Source organism: Pelobates fuscus, chromosome 1 (assembly GCF_036172605.1).
Source record: "Pelobates fuscus isolate aPelFus1 chromosome 1, aPelFus1.pri, whole genome shotgun sequence".
Lineage (NCBI taxonomy): Eukaryota > Metazoa > Chordata > Amphibia > Anura > Pelobatidae > Pelobates > Pelobates fuscus.
The window spans coordinates 446,884,868-446,902,166 of NC_086317.1; the positions used below are offsets into that span (position 1 = coordinate 446,884,868).

Below are 17,299 nucleotides of genomic sequence, written 5' to 3' on the forward strand. Positions count from 1 at the left end.
AAGAAGTAAGACAACCAGGTCCTTCAAGTTGCTACGTATCCATTCTGTTCACCAGGGTCGCAGTCTGCTTTTCCATCAATTGTATCTCCTTAACTCACCTCAGCAAGTTGTGGAAAGTGGGTGCGATAGGTCGCATCCAGAAGGCAGGGATCAAGGGCTTGGCAGCAGTCAACAAATATTTAGGGGAAAAAAACATGTCTTTTTGTATCTGGAGATAGGAAGTGTAGTGTGATTTAGTAGCATATCAGCTGGGTGAAATGTAACCCCTTCAGCTACTATTATTATTATGTTATTATTTATATAGCGCCAGCAAATTCCGTAGTGCTATACAATGGGTGGACTAACAGACGCGTAATTGTAACCAGACAAATGGACGCACAGGAACAGATGGGTTGAGGGCCCTGCTCAATGAGCTTACATGCTAGAGGGAGTGGGGTATAGTGACACGAAGGGGGGGTAACAGTTAACAGTTTAAATGATATGCTTTCCTGAAGAAGTGTGTTTTAAAAGATTTTTACAATCAATCATGACTTTGTGAAGCTTTTTCCAGAAAGGAACTATAATGCGACATTACCGAAATATATGATCTGACTGCTCCCCGGCACCTCCAGCAAATGGTCAAATTCTCAGCGGAGAGCTTATGAAGCTTTTGAGGTGTTTTGGACCAATCCATAATTGGTCTGATATTTAGAGCTCAAGTTGCTTTTATGTGTTTGTGTGGATGTTTTTATCAATTTTGTTCAGTGAAGGACATGTGCAAGGCATGTTCCCAAAATTACATAAATTCAATCAGAGCTAGAGGGGTGCTATGTATGAGCATATGATGTATAATAAAAATACCCCTGATTAATGGCTCGGCACAATGGCATAAAAAAAAAAATCAAAAGATGTCAACTGACCGTGAAATGAGGACCAGGTCTAAATAGAGTTGTAAAAATGCCCGTTGATCAATCTGGAATAGTTCTAAGAATGTTTGTTGTGTATCCGTAACTAAATCAGTTGCTGCAGGTCGCCATCAACACTAATGCTACACACTGAAAGAGAAGAACCATTCCTCAAAAAGTCAAAGGCCCCCGGGCCCAGACGGCCTCACTAATTTGTACTACAACACCTTTAAAACCACATTAAGCCCCTACATCGCACGAGCCCTTAACTTCGCTACAGGGCTGGGCTCAGCGCCACCTGAATTCTTAGCGGCCCATATCATCACCCTCCCGAAACCGGGCAAGCCACCGACACAATGCCCCAACTTCAGACCTATCTCGCTGCTAAATGCAGACGCCAAACTATATGCGAAAATATACGCGGAACGCCTAAAAAACCTATTGCCCAGCTTGATCGAGACGGACCAAGTGGGATTCGTGACGGGCAGACAAGGCCCAGATAACACCCGCAAAGTGTTGGATATCCTCCACTATCTTAACCAGTCCAAACAGCAATGCACGTTGCTCTCTCTAGACGCTGAAAAAGCGTTTGACCGGCTAAATTGGACATTCCTACACGAGGCGCTACACAAGTACGGTTTCCCACCCTCCTTCCTGAATTTGGTCCAAACGCTTTACAGCTCGCCATCGGCCACTGTTCTGAACTCAGGCTTTAGCTCAAATACATTTCACATATCGAATGGCACACGCCAGGGCTGCCCCCTCTCCCCACTACTCTATGTACTAGCCCTTGAACCATTGGCCATAGCCATTCGCAACAACCGAGATATACAGGGGATCACCATAGGGGGCAAGGAATACAAACTGAACCTCTTCGCGGACGACATCCTCCTCACACTCTCCAACCCGACAATTTCCCTACCAAACTTACATAAAGAAATTCAGAATTACAGTAACAACTCATACTACCAACTAAACCTGTCCAAAACCCAGGCCATGTGCATCAATGTAGCCAAACCAGACGAAGACAGATACAGACGAAACTTTAATTACGACTGGAGGGACGACCACCTCACATTTCTCGGCATAAAGCTGACCAAGAGACTCACAGACCTATTTGCTGCCAACTACACTAGACTTCTCAAAGAAGTGGAACATATCCTACAGACGTGGCAGAACAAATATCTCTCTTGGCTAGGCCGAATAGCGGCCATTAAAATGACAATCCTCCCAAAAATCCTATACCTATTCCGCTCCTTGCAGATACACCTACCCCAGACCTACCTACAAAAACTGCAGTCTACACTAATTAAATTTAGCTGGGGCGGGAAACACCCCAGGGTACCAAGAACTCTCCTAATGCAACCAACAGACAAGGGGGGGGGGGGTTAGGTTTCCCCAATATCAAAGCCTATTACCGAGCAACCCAGATAACCAATATCATCACCATGCATAACCCCACATATACTCCCCAATGGATAGACATTGAAGCGAGTTGCGGGGAGTTCGCGAACCTTCCAGCAGCGATATGGGCGCCCAAAGCACTAAGGCGCGCGGCCCAAGGTACACTTCCCACGACTAAACTAATGTACACCTGCTGGGACTCTCACAGAACTGCCCTATGCTCTGCCAGGCCTTGGTCCATGGCAACACCACTGCACACCATTGGGCTGTGCAACGACACGTTCCCATACAGAGCATGGCAAAGATGTAACATCACACACCTACACCAGGTATGCACCTCAAAAGGACCACACACGCTACAAACTTTACAGTCAACATACAACATTCCACCACACCTCACATTCTCATACTGGCAACTAAAAACAATAATTAGCAACAAGGCGGAGAAAGGCCCCACACCAACGTTCAATACCACCCTCACACACTTCGAAAAGATGTGCCTCCAACTAACACCGATTCGCCAAACCCTGTCACTCGCTTACAAACACCTCTCCTCCCAAAAAACGGAGCCTGTCTGGCGCTTTATAGAAGACTGGAATAAAGATATAGGTAGAACCCTCACGCAGGACGAATGGGACAGCATTTATAGAAACCATAAGGGACTAACCACATGTGCGTCTCACTTAGAGGCCGCAAGGAAACTACTGTATAGGTGGTATATGGTACCCACCCGACTAAAAGCAATATACCCGAACACAAGTGACAGATGCTGGAGATGTCTTTCACAGGAGGGTACCCAACTCCATATGTGGTGGACGTGCAGCCTGGTGCAGCCCTACTGGGAACAAATAGCGAAACTCATACAAGGGGCCACAGGATGTATACTAGAACACACCATTGAAACCATACTACTCAAACACATACCAAAGGGAACACCTCACTGCATAGCTAAACTCATATTCATCACGCTCTCCTCGGCTACTACATTACTAGCCAAACACTGGAAGACCCCAAATATCCCCACAGCATCTGAGGTAGCCACACTAGTCTCTACTACGCTGGAATACGAAGTGGCTATGTGGAACCAAACAAAAACAGGGAAAATTTGCAAAACTGCACAGGCAATGTGGACATCATATATAAAAACTAGGGGAACAAATGACCTAGCTAGGCTTAGAGGAGGCACATAGAGGCAAAACTAGACATAGCAAAATATCCAAGACAGCGTAAGAACATACCGACTACCCCAGTTATACCCCCCCCCCCTTTTTTTTTCATCCCACCTCCCCCTCCCCAGTGGGAAGCAGATAAGACACAGGACAGTCCGTCTCTACATAGTAGCAGAACAAAAAAACAAAAAACAAAAAAAACACGTGGAGCACGTGACCAACCCTCAGCAACTAGGAGCTCTACGAAAGGAAGCAAACAAGCTTACCCACCCGTCAAGGATCCTAGATCCTCCCCTTATGCTCTCTTTCTTTTTCTTTTTCTTTTTATTCTTCTGCACCCTAACCCCACCCCACTAACCCACCGTAGAGCAGCACTCATTGCTTTATGTAAGACGCTGCGTTGCAGACCAAAGCGTTAAGTAACAATAAACAATGTATACTGACATGAATCTCCTAGGACCCCCTCCCCTTATTTCCCTCTGTACCCAATAACAATAAAAACAGCCAACTGGAAAGTTGGAACTAAATGCAAACCAAGGGCGATGAGGTCGAAGATGGAGTATACCTAAACCACAAAGTACATTATAATGTAACAAGCTATACTGTGACTAATGCTATATTATATGAAGTTCTAAGCAACATGTACAATGTATGAAAACCCTTTACATCTGCGAATGCTCCCCCCGTTTTTCCCCCTCTCTTTTCTGTACCCCATACTTTGTGAAAAATCTTTCAATAAAATACAAATTGAAAAAAAAAAAAAATCAAAGGCATTTCAATCCATGCCAGCCCGGCATGCAGGATTATTGGTGATTGAGAACTGCCTGCAAACCGTAAACCAAATTGCCATAGATGGCATTTTTTCGGGACATCTATGAAGTAGTCCGATGTCTGACTGCTTCGGGGGATCAGCCGTATTATTTTCCAATGATGGCCAAAGTTTGAAGGAATTTACTTTGTCATTCTAAAATGCAAATGGAAAGGATGGGAGACCAAGAGAACCAAGTGATTTGGGTACAATGAGTTTGCAAACTTGTGTCTGGGCCTACCATCTCCCCATGCATTTTCCAGAAAAGCCAAATACAACAAGGAAAGAAAAGTTCTGGGCAACTGAATGTGAATCGGCTGAAATAGGGACCGTATCCTTGGCAGGATATTTGTTCTTACAGCGATTTTTCAAAGTGAATTTCAACTACCTTCAAACTGACATATTGTATAAGAATAAATTAGTGGACCAACCACAGCCTATGCTTTTGTACACAAAAGCCCTTTAACCAGTATGTCTTTGTACAGGGTAGTGTGCCATGAAATGTCCAGCATTGATTTTAGCATTTGAACAACAGATTGTCCCTCATTTATTTATGAGGATATAATGACTAACACATTTTATTTGCCTTTTACAGAAAGCTATCTTGGAGTGTGACGAGGAATGGGCCATGAATAAGAAGCTCGTAGATCTTTCTTTAAAAGATATTCGAAGAGCGGTGAGTAAAATTTAAATGTAAGTTTCATGTGATCACCATATATTGTAGATAAGTAATAAAGGGACACACTAAAGGAAGGAATTAATCAACTCCCCACCCATTTTAATGTATTGTGTAGATAATGCATTAAATACAGGACAAGATTAATGGAACACTATAGGGTCAGGAACACAAACATGTATTCCGGTCCCTATAGTGTTAAAACACCATCTAGCCTCCCTTACCCTCTCTGAATATAGTATCATCTTACTCTGATCTGCCTGCATGACTGACATCATCATAAGTGTTCTTCAAAGCCAATTTTAGGAAAGCATTGGATTGGCTAAGACTGTCAAGGAGGCAGATCAGGGGCAGAGCCAGCACAAGCCAAACACAGTCCTGGCCAATAAGTATCTCCTTATGGAGATGTATCGAATCAGTGCATCTCTATGAGGAAAGTTCAGTGTCTCCATGTAAAGAGAGGAGACACTGGATGTCAGTGCTGCACACTGTGATAGTGCACATGATAGTGCACACAGAACTTTCCAACATATTTGATGAATGTTAAGTGATTGCTATTTCCAAATGTGTATATGGAAATTATGCAAAAAAATGCATTTCAGGTTGACCAATAGAAGATGCTCCAGAGATGTCACACTAGCTATTACTCATGTATTCGTTTTGTGCTACTGTTAGCATTGAATCCTTATTCTAACGATTAATTCAAAATTCACAAACTTGAAACACACCAACATAATTGCATTCTAACAGAGGATTATGGGAAAGCTAATTTTCATTAGCATAAAATGTCATATCTTTGCATTTTTCAGTAGTAGACGATTTGATATAATTGTAGTTTTTTTTATTAATCGAAATATGTTGTTTATCGAATGTTATAAATGTGATTAAGTATTCGATATTTTTGTGTGCGTGATTAAAAAATAATCTCCTATGTGGGCATTCGTATCTAATGATCGGGGCTGTGAATGATTTGTGTTTGTTGTAATTATTATACTTGAAGTCCTTTTGGAGTTTTCTTTAACTCGTTTATTTGTAGTTCGACGGTTCTCACGTAAAATTTACATTTCCTGTTTATTTTAATTAACTTGTTTTTTTAAAGCATGATTTGTCCTTCACAGTGTGCAGAATAAAAGAGATAACCTGGGGCAATGCTCGCTTCTATATTGAGTAAACTATTAAAATGATTTTATCTTGAATTATTTTCACTGGCACACAAAGCCTCCTCGTTGTGCTCTGTCATTTTAAATAGATACATTTTCCATTTCCCAAAATAAGAATATTTATCTTCAGGATTACTTGCGGTACTTTATTTCTTGATTGCCGCAGTTGTCTGTAGCTCAGATTAATTTAATCTCCGACTTGTCTGACAAGCTTAAATCAGATTTGGTCAGTTAGGGTAGATTAATTCTAGCAAAAAAAAGGGGGGTGTACTAGCGCTAATTTAGTGATTGTGATATAAGTGAATAAGCTGCTTCAACATAAAATTCTTATCTTTAAACAGTAGTGGAATAGTGAGATGTAAAGTGAAGCGCTGTATATTTAAACAATGTGAGGTATATAAATTTAGATAATACCTTAGTTATACAAATCCATGTGTGACATATAGTACCTTGAAATAAAACACAGATAAAAACAAAATAGTGTATCCTGTGATATACAGAAATAGGTATAAAACGAAATAATTTCCCACTCACACTTTTAAGAGCTAATGGATATAGCTCAATAAAATCGCTTGTAGGATCCGTAAAGGCGATCCTAATCCCTTCTTTTTTGGTGGGAGATCTTCCTCTTCCTTGGTTTCTAAAAATCAGGAGAGGTATATGGTGCAGTACCTTAGATAGTATGTCTTAAAAGGGTAAAGTAAAAGGGTACTTACAAACCCAGAGCCATCCAAATCGGCTCTGATCAAGGGCGTATGTGGTTAAGGACCACAATCCTTCTTTGTGCAAATAAAAGCAGCAGGAACAATGCCAGTGGTGTTTAAAAATATATATAAATACTTTATTACATAAAACTATATAACATTATAAAAACACTTGACTAGGCATTAAAAAAGTCCAATTCCGGTGGTTTCCAAATTCCCAGGACGCGTTTCGCTATATCAGCTTCATCAACTGGATGTGCAAAAATGGAAAAGTCTTCATTTTCCTCCTTGGACCTGTTCCTGCTTATATACTCTTCTTAAATCCGTAATATCAGTCCTGCTTGTAAATTCGCGGGTGATTACCATGGAAACAGTGACGCCCTGCGTTTCAAGTCTCACTTTCAGTCCATTTCCTTGGTTTCGCCGTCATTTCCGGTCACATGGGGATATGCCGATATGTCATGCGTTCCAATTTGCGGTTCATTAGGACCGCATTTCCGGTAAAACATAATGTATAAGTGAGATCGTAAAAAGAACAGCCTTTCTAACAATTATTCATAACTATGTACAATCATTTTGTTTTAACTTAAATCCCAAGCCATTACATTATTTCACCATATGGCTATCGATAAAAAGTATAGTGGCATATTATATATGCAATTTTGTATTAAAAGGATAATAAAGATGTATAATATCTTGTGGAAGAGCAAATCATTTCATTATTTCGGCTTATAACTTAGTATAGATATAATATATAGGATGATTTCCTATACATACAGTAAATGTTAAAGGGATAGTATAAAATATATTTTTATAGAGAGTGACTCCTAAAGTGCATAAGTCTTAATCCATTTAAAAAGGTTAAATATAAAGTTTTTTATAAAAGTAAAAATTATGTCATTTAAAAAATTAAAAAGAATTGAAAAATAGATGAAAATCTAACTTTAAAATTCTATTTTAAAAAATGGCACATCTCAAAATCTGTATTAAGACCATAGGGAATAAGTGTATTTAATTTAAAAATCCATTCCATTTCATTTTTGCTTAATTTGGTATCGAAATCTCCTCCTCTCCAATCTTTTTCTAGTTTTTTTATTCCCAAGAATTTCGTATCTTTCATTTCACAATTGTGGTATGTTTTGTAGTGAGCAGAGATTTCGATACCAAATTAAGCAAAAATGAAATGGAATGGATTTTTAAATTAAATACACTTATTCCCTATGGTCTTAATACAGATTTTGAGATGTGCCATTTTTTAAAATAGAATTTTAAAGTTAGATTTTCATCTATTTTTCAATTCTTTTTAATTTTTTAAATGACATAATTTTTACTTTTATAAAAAACTTTATATTTAACCTTTTTAAATGGATTAAGACTTATGCACTTTAGGAGTCACTCTCTATAAAAATATATTTTATACTATCCCTTTAACATTTACTGTATGTATAGGAAATCATCCTATATATTATATCTATACTAAGTTATAAGCCGAAATAATGAAATGATTTGCTCTTCCACAAGATATTATACATCTTTATTATCCTTTTAATACAAAATTGCATATATAATATGCCACTATACTTTTTATCGATAGCCATATGGTGAAATAATGTAATGGCTTGGGATTTAAGTTAAAACAAAATGATTGTACATAGTTATGAATAATTGTTAGAAAGGCTGTTCTTTTTACGATCTCACTTATACATTATGTTTTACCGGAAATGCGGTCCTAATGAACCGCAAATTGGAACGCATGACATATCGGCATATCCCCATGTGACCGGAAATGACGGCGAAACCAAGGAAATGGACTGAAAGTGAGACTTGAAACGCAGGGCGTCACCGTTTCCATGGTAATCACCCGCGAATTTACAAGCAGGACTGATATTACGGATTTAAGAAGAGTATATAAGCAGGAACAGGTCCAAGGAGGAAAATGAAGACTTTTCCATTTTTGCACATCCAGTTGATGAAGCTGATATAGCGAAACGCGTCCTGGGAATTTGGAAACCACCGGAATTGGACTTTTTTAATGCCTAGTCAAGTGTTTTTATAATGTTATATAGTTTTATGTAATAAAGTATTTATATATATTTTTAAACACCACTGGCATTGTTCCTGCTGCTTTTATTTGCACAAAGAAGGATTGTGGTCCTTAACCACATACGCCCTTGATCAGAGCCGATTTGGATGGCTCTGGGTTTGTAAGTACCCTTTTACTTTACCCTTTTAAGACATACTATCTAAGGTACTGCACCATATACCTCTCCTGATTTTTAGAAACCAAGGAAGAGGAAGAACTCCCACCAAAAAAGAAGGGATTAGGATCGCCTTTACGGATCCTACAAGCGATTTTATTGAGCTATATCTATTAGCTCTTAAAAGTGTGAGTGGGAAATTATTTCGTTTTATACCTATTTCTGTATATCACAGGATACACTATTTTGTTTTTATCTGTGTTTTATTTCAAGGTACTATATGTCACACATGGATTTGTATAACTAAGGTATTATCTAAATTTATATACCTCACATTGTTTAAATATACAGCGCTTCACTTTACATCTCACTATTCCACTAGGGTAGATTAATGTTTATCTCTCTGTTATCCCTTATCTCGATGCATTTTCTGTGCAATCAGCCCACTGTGTTTACTAAAATTAATGCATTTTTTTAAAATGTATGTTTATGTACAATATAAACATTGAATATCATCAGGTTAGGTAATCCGGTATGGCTCAAAATATTGCTCTCCTTCCTGTCCACTAGAGCCTAGTTTGGGTTCTTATAAGTACCATATACCAAATTAGAGTATATTGGATATGTATAATCCTATGAATATATCAAGTTTTCCATTTGTTTCTGAATACATGTAGCCATTTGTCAAGACAAGGTATATTGGAGTTTTGTTTAATGAGTTGTATTCTATATCTGTATACTTTTTTATTTTTCCTTTGCAATGTACTGTGTCTTTTGCATTTTTCCTACGCTTGACTTTCTTGGACCCAAGGAGGAGCTTAAGTCCACTCTATTTCCTGTGTCAAAGAAAGTACTCACCATTCTCCTTGACACAGGAAAGGGAGTTGACTTAAGCTCCTCCTTAGGTCAGAGAAAGTCAGGCATTAGAAAAATACACAAGACAAAGTAGTCCCTACTAATTTACTTTAGTTGAAGTTTAATTTAATCCCATTTATTTGTCTTTGGCTATAGTTTCAACTGACTATTATGTATGGATAGAAAGAAAGATTAATGCATTTTTTTCCTGAAATCAACATTTTTTTCCCATCTGATTTTTAAAGACATTGCTTTTCTGTCTCTAGGTGCCGAAAGGTTTGCCGTATTTTTCAGTGGACTTTGGTCTTCAAGGTGGATTTGCTCACGTTATTGAGAATGAACAGAAATTCCCACATTACTTTGGCAAGGTATGAGCATGTTGTTTTACCAGTGAATTTCTAAAGTGAGAATTGCAAGTGAATTTCAAATTTAAAGCTAGATTAGACAACCTGAAAGCATATTTGACTTACAGAATTGTTCAAGTTCTGCTATGTGTACCTTAAATTTGCAATTCACTACTTCTTCTCACTTTAGTGAATTACCATTTTAGTGTCTTTTGCCTAGTTACAGTCTTCTTTCAGGAAATTGAATTTGTTTTTGGCACTGTACGAATGTGGACACAGGAACAAGCCATCTGCAGAGCAGCAACAAAGTTGTTTCCACCAGCAATCAAAAATATGTATAGTTTTTAGGCACCAGGCAGGCCTTTTTAATATCGTAGGACCCATTAAAGCTTTACATTATAAGAATTGTAGATTAAATTGTCCAAAGTAAAGCTTCCCTACCCACATTTTTACTACCTAATGCATCTTGATTTCTGAGATGCGTGAATAGGCCATTCCAACATTGTATATTTCAATACGTGTTTCCAGTGTTCGGCTAAAATACTTAATACAGTTAAGTGTTATTTTTTTTTTTGATTTTTTTTTTTGTAACATGCGTTTGTATCAGTATTGTTAGAGTATTTTTTGACAATGTCTTGCTTTCTTTGTTGTCTTTCCTTGATAGGAAATTATAGGAGGAATGCTGGATCTGGAACCCAGAATTTGGAGAAAAGGTGTCCGGGAAAATTTTGATGATCAGAGGAAGAAAGTTTTACAGTTTGCTCAGTGGTGGAAACCCTTTGATTTTAATAAAACTAAAGATTGATAGTATTATACCGAGCATGTGCCATTCATGGTAATGTCACCAAAGACTGGTACTGAAGCTAATGAAAGAATATTGGTGAAGCCCATATGTAAAGAACAATGCTCTAGACGAATGATGGAGATCTTTGGCAGCCCAGCTGACTGGTTTAGCATCATGGAAAATTTGGTGCAAGAAAATCATGGGACAATGCTTTTCCGTTACCACACTAGACAGTTCTTCCTTTATTATTTTTGAGGGAATATATTATGCAATATATATTTCTGTGTTCTTTTTGTATTAACTTTTATTGCTTTCTAATTTGGCTGCAGTTTTAGATAATTTTATACAGTAGAAATGTTTGTGAATTTGTACTGTTTAAGGATCCAGTGTTGCTTTTTAGTATTTTGTGCAATATGCATTCAACTTGGAAATCAAAGAGTGATTATGTATATTAAGAATGATTTCAAACATACACTGTAAATGGGATGCTGAATTGCAATTTATAACAGATGCAACCGGTGAAAAGAGAACCAATTAAAGGTACTCTATGTTCTTCAAATGATGTGGATATTAAACAAAAGATTAAATAGGCTTATTACAATAAAGCCCTTCCAATTAAACAATAAAACACATACAAACTAAGTAAATAACCCAGATTCATTAAAAGAACTCCGTAGCTGATCTTATTTATTGTGAACACAGGTATATATGTCAAACAACACATATCTAAAATACTCACCTTAAAGGATCACTATAGGGTCAGGAACACACACATGTATTCCTGACCCTATAGTGCTAAACCCACCATATAGGTGGCTTGCCCCCCCTATAGCCCCACTATAAAAGTTTAAAACTCACGTTATTTCCAGCGCTGCTCGGGTCCACCCCCTTTGTAGCATCATCAAAATGGCAGATTTTTTGCCAATTCAACTCTTTCCCTGTGCCTAAAATCGTCACGGGGATGGGGCCAAATGCAGTTTTGGCCAATCAGGACCTCCTCATATAGCTGCATTGAATCAATGCATCTCTTTGAGGAAAAATTCAGCATCTCCTTGCAGAGTGTGGGGAGTCTGAGGAGTGGCCACTTGGAGGTGTCCTTAGGGGCAATGTAAACACTGAATTGTCTCTGAGAAGGCAGTGTTTACATGAAAGTGCCTGAAGGGAGCTTTTATACTCACCAGAACAACTACATTGCGCTGTAGTTGTTAAGGTGACTTTAGTGTCCCTTTAATAACAGGGGTATAGCAGAGACATAATTTCATGTATACATATCAAGTATACTCTTGGATGTAAAATACTAAAGATTAATGAAATAAAATGTGCCATACGAGATCCCAGGTGCACAGGAAACAAGGGACAGGTTCTCAAAGTAGCCATAGTGTAAATGTGTGTGTTACTTGGAAGGTTGATACATTCCAGCATTGTACTTGGTGTTTGTAACATTAGAACAAACATACAGGTGTTAACAAAATAGTTACTGTTTTCCACCTACCCCCTTTATGTTGTTCAGTTGTTTGCACTGTAGCCTAAACTGTGATGTTTACGGAAACAGACGGTGCCCCTATAGCCATACAGTGGTCATAGTACAGCAATGATGTCATATCCTGTATGATGAGATAAATGCTGTGGAATCAATTCAATATCAGCAAACTTTAATAAAGGATTCTGGTTGAAGAAGAGAAGACCATGGTCAATCTTAAACACCTCTGTGGAGGTTCTCAATATTGAGACCAGAGTCTTGGCTACCCACCTCTACTTCTGTAATTTGTAAAAAAAAAAAAAAATAAACATGTGAATACTTTTGTACAGTGTGGCATGTTTTGCTTGTGAACCCTAGTTCCTTTCAGGACACTTATGAATCCACCGAAAACCTACTGTGAAGAATGTCACATCGTGCCAGTTGCAGTAACAAAATGTGTTGGCTCTTGTTTTTTTTTTAAACCCTATCTTTATTGATCGTGTAACAATGGTACATATCAACATTGAGAAACTGTATATCATAATAACTACAGGGCGTACAAACACTAATGACTACCAGAAGAGAGAACATTGGGGGGAGTGGAGTTCATCGCTGATTGTATTTGTCTGGTTTGGCGAGTTTTGTTATATGGATGTGCCCACTTGACAAAGGCTGTGGGAGCAGTGTGGTCATTGAACGGGACTGGGTGAGATGTATGTCATTGCCAATAGAAGACTCCCGGGGGTACCCAAACTACATTTCAGAGCTACTAGTCTGATCAATGATCATATATCTGAATTTCATTGTGTATATATGTTCCTCGATTTGTTGTGTTTGTTCAACTCTGTCAATGGACTTGCAGAACGAGGGAGTTTTTGGGTCCTTCCAGTGTAAGGGGATAATTGCCCTTGCTGTAATAAGCAAGCTTTTAGTGATAGCTTTTTAGGTATAATTTCAAAAGTAGCAAGACACGGCTAAAGGGAGCCTGTAGTTGTTTATTTTCAGGACTCTAGGTTACCCTGTATAAACCCCACTTTGCTAGTGAAAAAAATTACGTAAAATAAAAATTACTTACATCATTTCCAGCACCAGGACTTCTCCATTGCAGCCGTCCAGCAAGCCTTTGAAGACATCAGGATTCCTGCTGACCTCTTCCATGATCTCCTCCAATCCAATGCTTATAGCAAAGCAATGGATTGGAGATACATATGCAGCATTTGATTCCAGGACAGAGTTTGACTCTGTCCCGCAGGAGGAGGAAGCGCCTCTAATGCCTGTCCGGATGACAGCTGCTAGAGATGTATTTAACCATGCAATACAAACATTGCAATTTCTACAAATAAGCGGTGTTTTACATTGTGCGGGTAAAATGTCATTGAAATGAAGTGGTTTGGGTGACTTTACTGGACTTCGGTGTATAGGAGTAGGAGCTGTTAAAAGGTGGAAAAAATTTGGGGTTTTTTTCCAGTAAGGGGATGAGAAGGACCTGCAGGGCTAAATTAAAGTTAGGAATGAAATCGATATGTATCTTTTTATGAAGTACCGTATTTATTAGAGTATAACGCGCAAAATTTTGTACCGATTTTTAATTGCGCGTTATACTCGAATAAATATTAGCCCAGCAGAAGAGGGAGGGAGTGGGTGCTCCGATAATACCTCCCAGAACCGCCGGGCTCATTACAAGCCCAGCGGTCCTGGGGGGGCGGGCAGCAAGCGTTTACTCACCTCCCTGCAGCTCCTCCAGCTCTCCAGTGTAAATCTCGCGAGACCCGCGGCCAGCTCTGACGGCCGCGGGTCTCGCGAGATTTACACTGGGGAGCTGGAGGAGCTGCAGGGAGGTGAGTAAACGCTTGCTGCCCGGCGGTCCTGGGAGGTATTATCGGAGCACCCACTCCTTCCCTCTTCTGCTGGGCTAATATTTATTCGAGTATAACGAGCACCCCTAATTTTAGATAAAAAATCGGTACAACATTTTATACCGATTTTTAATCGAAAATTAGGGGTGCGCGTTATACACGTGTGCGCGTTATACTCGAATAAATACGGTATGTAAGGAGGTTGCATGACTTAATGCCAGGAGACATTTGGGCTGTGGGGAGGGTTGCAAAAATAGAATAATTAAACTCCATACAGCAAAGAATTGGACAGTGAGACGGCAGAAGCATAAGATATGAACTAAAATTACTCCATTAAACTTGAAATGGTGCTTATACATAAATGCAACTAGTTATTTAGGTCAAAGACTATAAAACGGGTTGGTGCCTTTTAATGCGTCAAAATAAATAGTCGGTTCACCTATACAATCTATACATTCTATTATTTTTTGATAATGCTATGGTGCAGATGTACCAACCATTTTTCTCTGCTACAAAATATTCTCGATGTGCAGTATAATTTATTGATCTGTTTTACAGTAATTGGCTTTTTCATAGAATACATAAACCACAGTAGTGGATTTTCAGTTTCCCATTCCCCTGCAAAAGAAGTATTAAAAGTATTTACGGGCTGCATACAGCATTCAATTTTTTCCTGGAAGTAAAGATTTATTTTAAGATGGCTCAAGTCTATTTTCCATTTCAGTGCTCACCGAGAATATAAAGAATTTTAATCTTCCCTAGCACAAGATACAAAAATAATAGGATTTAAAAAAAATAATGGAATATTGCATATTTAAACAAAAGGAATCTGCAATTAGGATTCACTGTATGATTAGCTTTTAGCTTGGCCAAATGTACAGAAGGGATCGCAATTTTTTTTTATTTAGCTGTGCTGCAAATGTACAAGAGGACAATTTTATTTTGTGCAAAAATATTAGAGCTTCGCTCATTACATTTTTAAAATGTAGGTACGCACAAATTTTGGGGTACGCACAAATTAATGTCATATTAACCCCTTAAGGACACATGACATGTGTGACATGTCATTATTCCCTTTTATTCCAGAAGTTTGGTCCTTAAGGGGTTAAAGGAACATTGTAGCGTTTGGAATACAAACCTGTATTCCTAACACTATTATTCCCATGTCCCAAGCTATATCTCTGATTAATGTGTGCACTAAAATATATATTTTTTTTTAAAAAGGGAAGGGGGGAGCTTTCTTAATATTATTTTCCAGAGAAGAGACCTCCTCTGCACTGCTCACCTCTCTCACGTAATTGAGGAGGCATGACTTCCTCCATCGCTGGTCCAATCCAACGCCCCTCATAAAGGTTCATTGGGGACCTGATGCGTGGTGAGTGCCGCACCTGCAGCTAATACTTTCCTATGAGCAGCTGCATCACAAGTTTTAATCGGGCAATGCTGCGGAAGCACCTCTAGAGGCGGTCATTGAGAATAAGTGCCTTTAGTGATCCTTTAATGGTAGGTCATAAACCATTAATGATGTTGGGGCAATCACACTCCTATCATTCTTATACTTTTTGTCAATACTTTTATTGTTATTGCTTTGTTAACAAATGGCCATTAAAGGGACACTCCAAACCCCTTTAAACACTTTAGTTTGCTAAAAAAAAAAAAAAAAAAAAAACCTTGTGTGAAGAATGTGTCCTATTTTTTTCATTTTGGAATTAGTGCAGATTTCAATAGAAATTTACACTTTTATAAATTATACTGATTACGACCCCTGACTTTTCAAGCAGACAACAGGTCTTGTTACTTCCTGGTTTGTTTAGCTCAGTGGAACTAAACTCAAGAGGCAGCAGTTGCTCACAGCACCTGCCTTGCAAAGACTTCTCAATTAGCTGCATTGGGAAGTCTATGATTGGACAGTCACAGAAAGACTAGTCGAGGTTAGAAAAAGGAGGGGTTGCAAAGACAGCAGACAAGAAACGGCAGGTATTGCAAGCTCTTTTAACCTCTTAAAGACCAGACTTTTTTGGCCATGTTGTACGTTAAAGACCAGGGCTATTTTAACACCTTTGTGGTGTTTGTGTTTAGCTGTTATTATTTTCTCTCTCATTTACTGTTCCCATACAAATTATATATTTTTTTTCAGGACAAGAAGGGCTTTCTTTACATACCATTATTTGTATCATGTCATATAACTTACTTAAAAAAAATAAAGTTAAAAACTGGAAAATAAAAAACATGTTTCTTGACTTTTACTTGAAAAATCTTTTACTCATCTACAAAAGCTAATGAAAAAACTGCTTAATAGATTTAAAATTTTGTCCTGAGTTTAAAAACGCCCAGTGTTTACCTGTTTTTTTTTTTGTTTTTTTTTCCGTAAGTTATAGGGGTATAAGTACAAGTAGGACATTGCTTTTTCAAAATAAATATTTTTAAAATGTATCAATAGTGACATTGTAACACTGTTATCTGTCATAAATCTCTAAATCACACCTCACATGTACATGTTTTTTTTTTTAAAGTAGACAACCCAGGGTATTCAATATGGGGTATGTCCAGTCCTTTTTAGTAGCCATTTAGTCACAAACACTGGCCAAAGCTAGTATTTATATTTCTTTGTGTGTTAACTTTGTTTAGTGGTTACTAAAAAAGATTGAACATACACAATTTGCAATACCCTGGGTTGTCTTCTTTTGCAAATGGTATGCCATCATGGGGGTAATTCTCATTCCTGGGCTACCATAAGCTCTCAAAGGCAACATAACCAATCTGGCAAATTTCAATGTGAAAAAACTGAAAAGGAAGCCTTATCTTTGACCCTGTAACCTTAAAAAATACTATAAAACGGGGGCGGAGCCTGACCACCAAGCCGTGCAGACATGTCTTGCACGAGCTCCTGCCTGGCGAGTAGAACCCGGGACAAAAACGACAGATATATAGCCCAAGGTCCTTCGGGGATGCACCACCCACGTCGGGGGTGCCCCCCAGAAACAAAAGACACCACCCG

At 38.4% G+C, this 17,299-nt stretch overlaps 1 protein-coding gene across 2 annotated transcripts in view; it reads left to right on the forward strand.

The window, feature by feature from the left end:
- CWF19L2 (CWF19 like cell cycle control factor 2) overlaps positions 1-11,837 on the forward strand; it is a 196,169-nt gene extending 184,332 nt beyond the window's left edge. For both annotated transcript variants that reach the window (XM_063430222.1, XM_063430231.1), the window contains exons 17-19: positions 4,861-4,941; positions 10,125-10,226; positions 10,867-11,837. In XM_063430222.1, the coding sequence (XP_063286292.1) occupies positions 4,861-4,941; positions 10,125-10,226; positions 10,867-11,007 (324 nt within the window). In that variant the 3' untranslated portion in view covers positions 11,008-11,837. The remainder of the gene's footprint in view (positions 1-4,860; positions 4,942-10,124; positions 10,227-10,866) is intronic.
- The last annotated feature ends 5,462 nt before the right edge of the window (positions 11,838-17,299 follow it).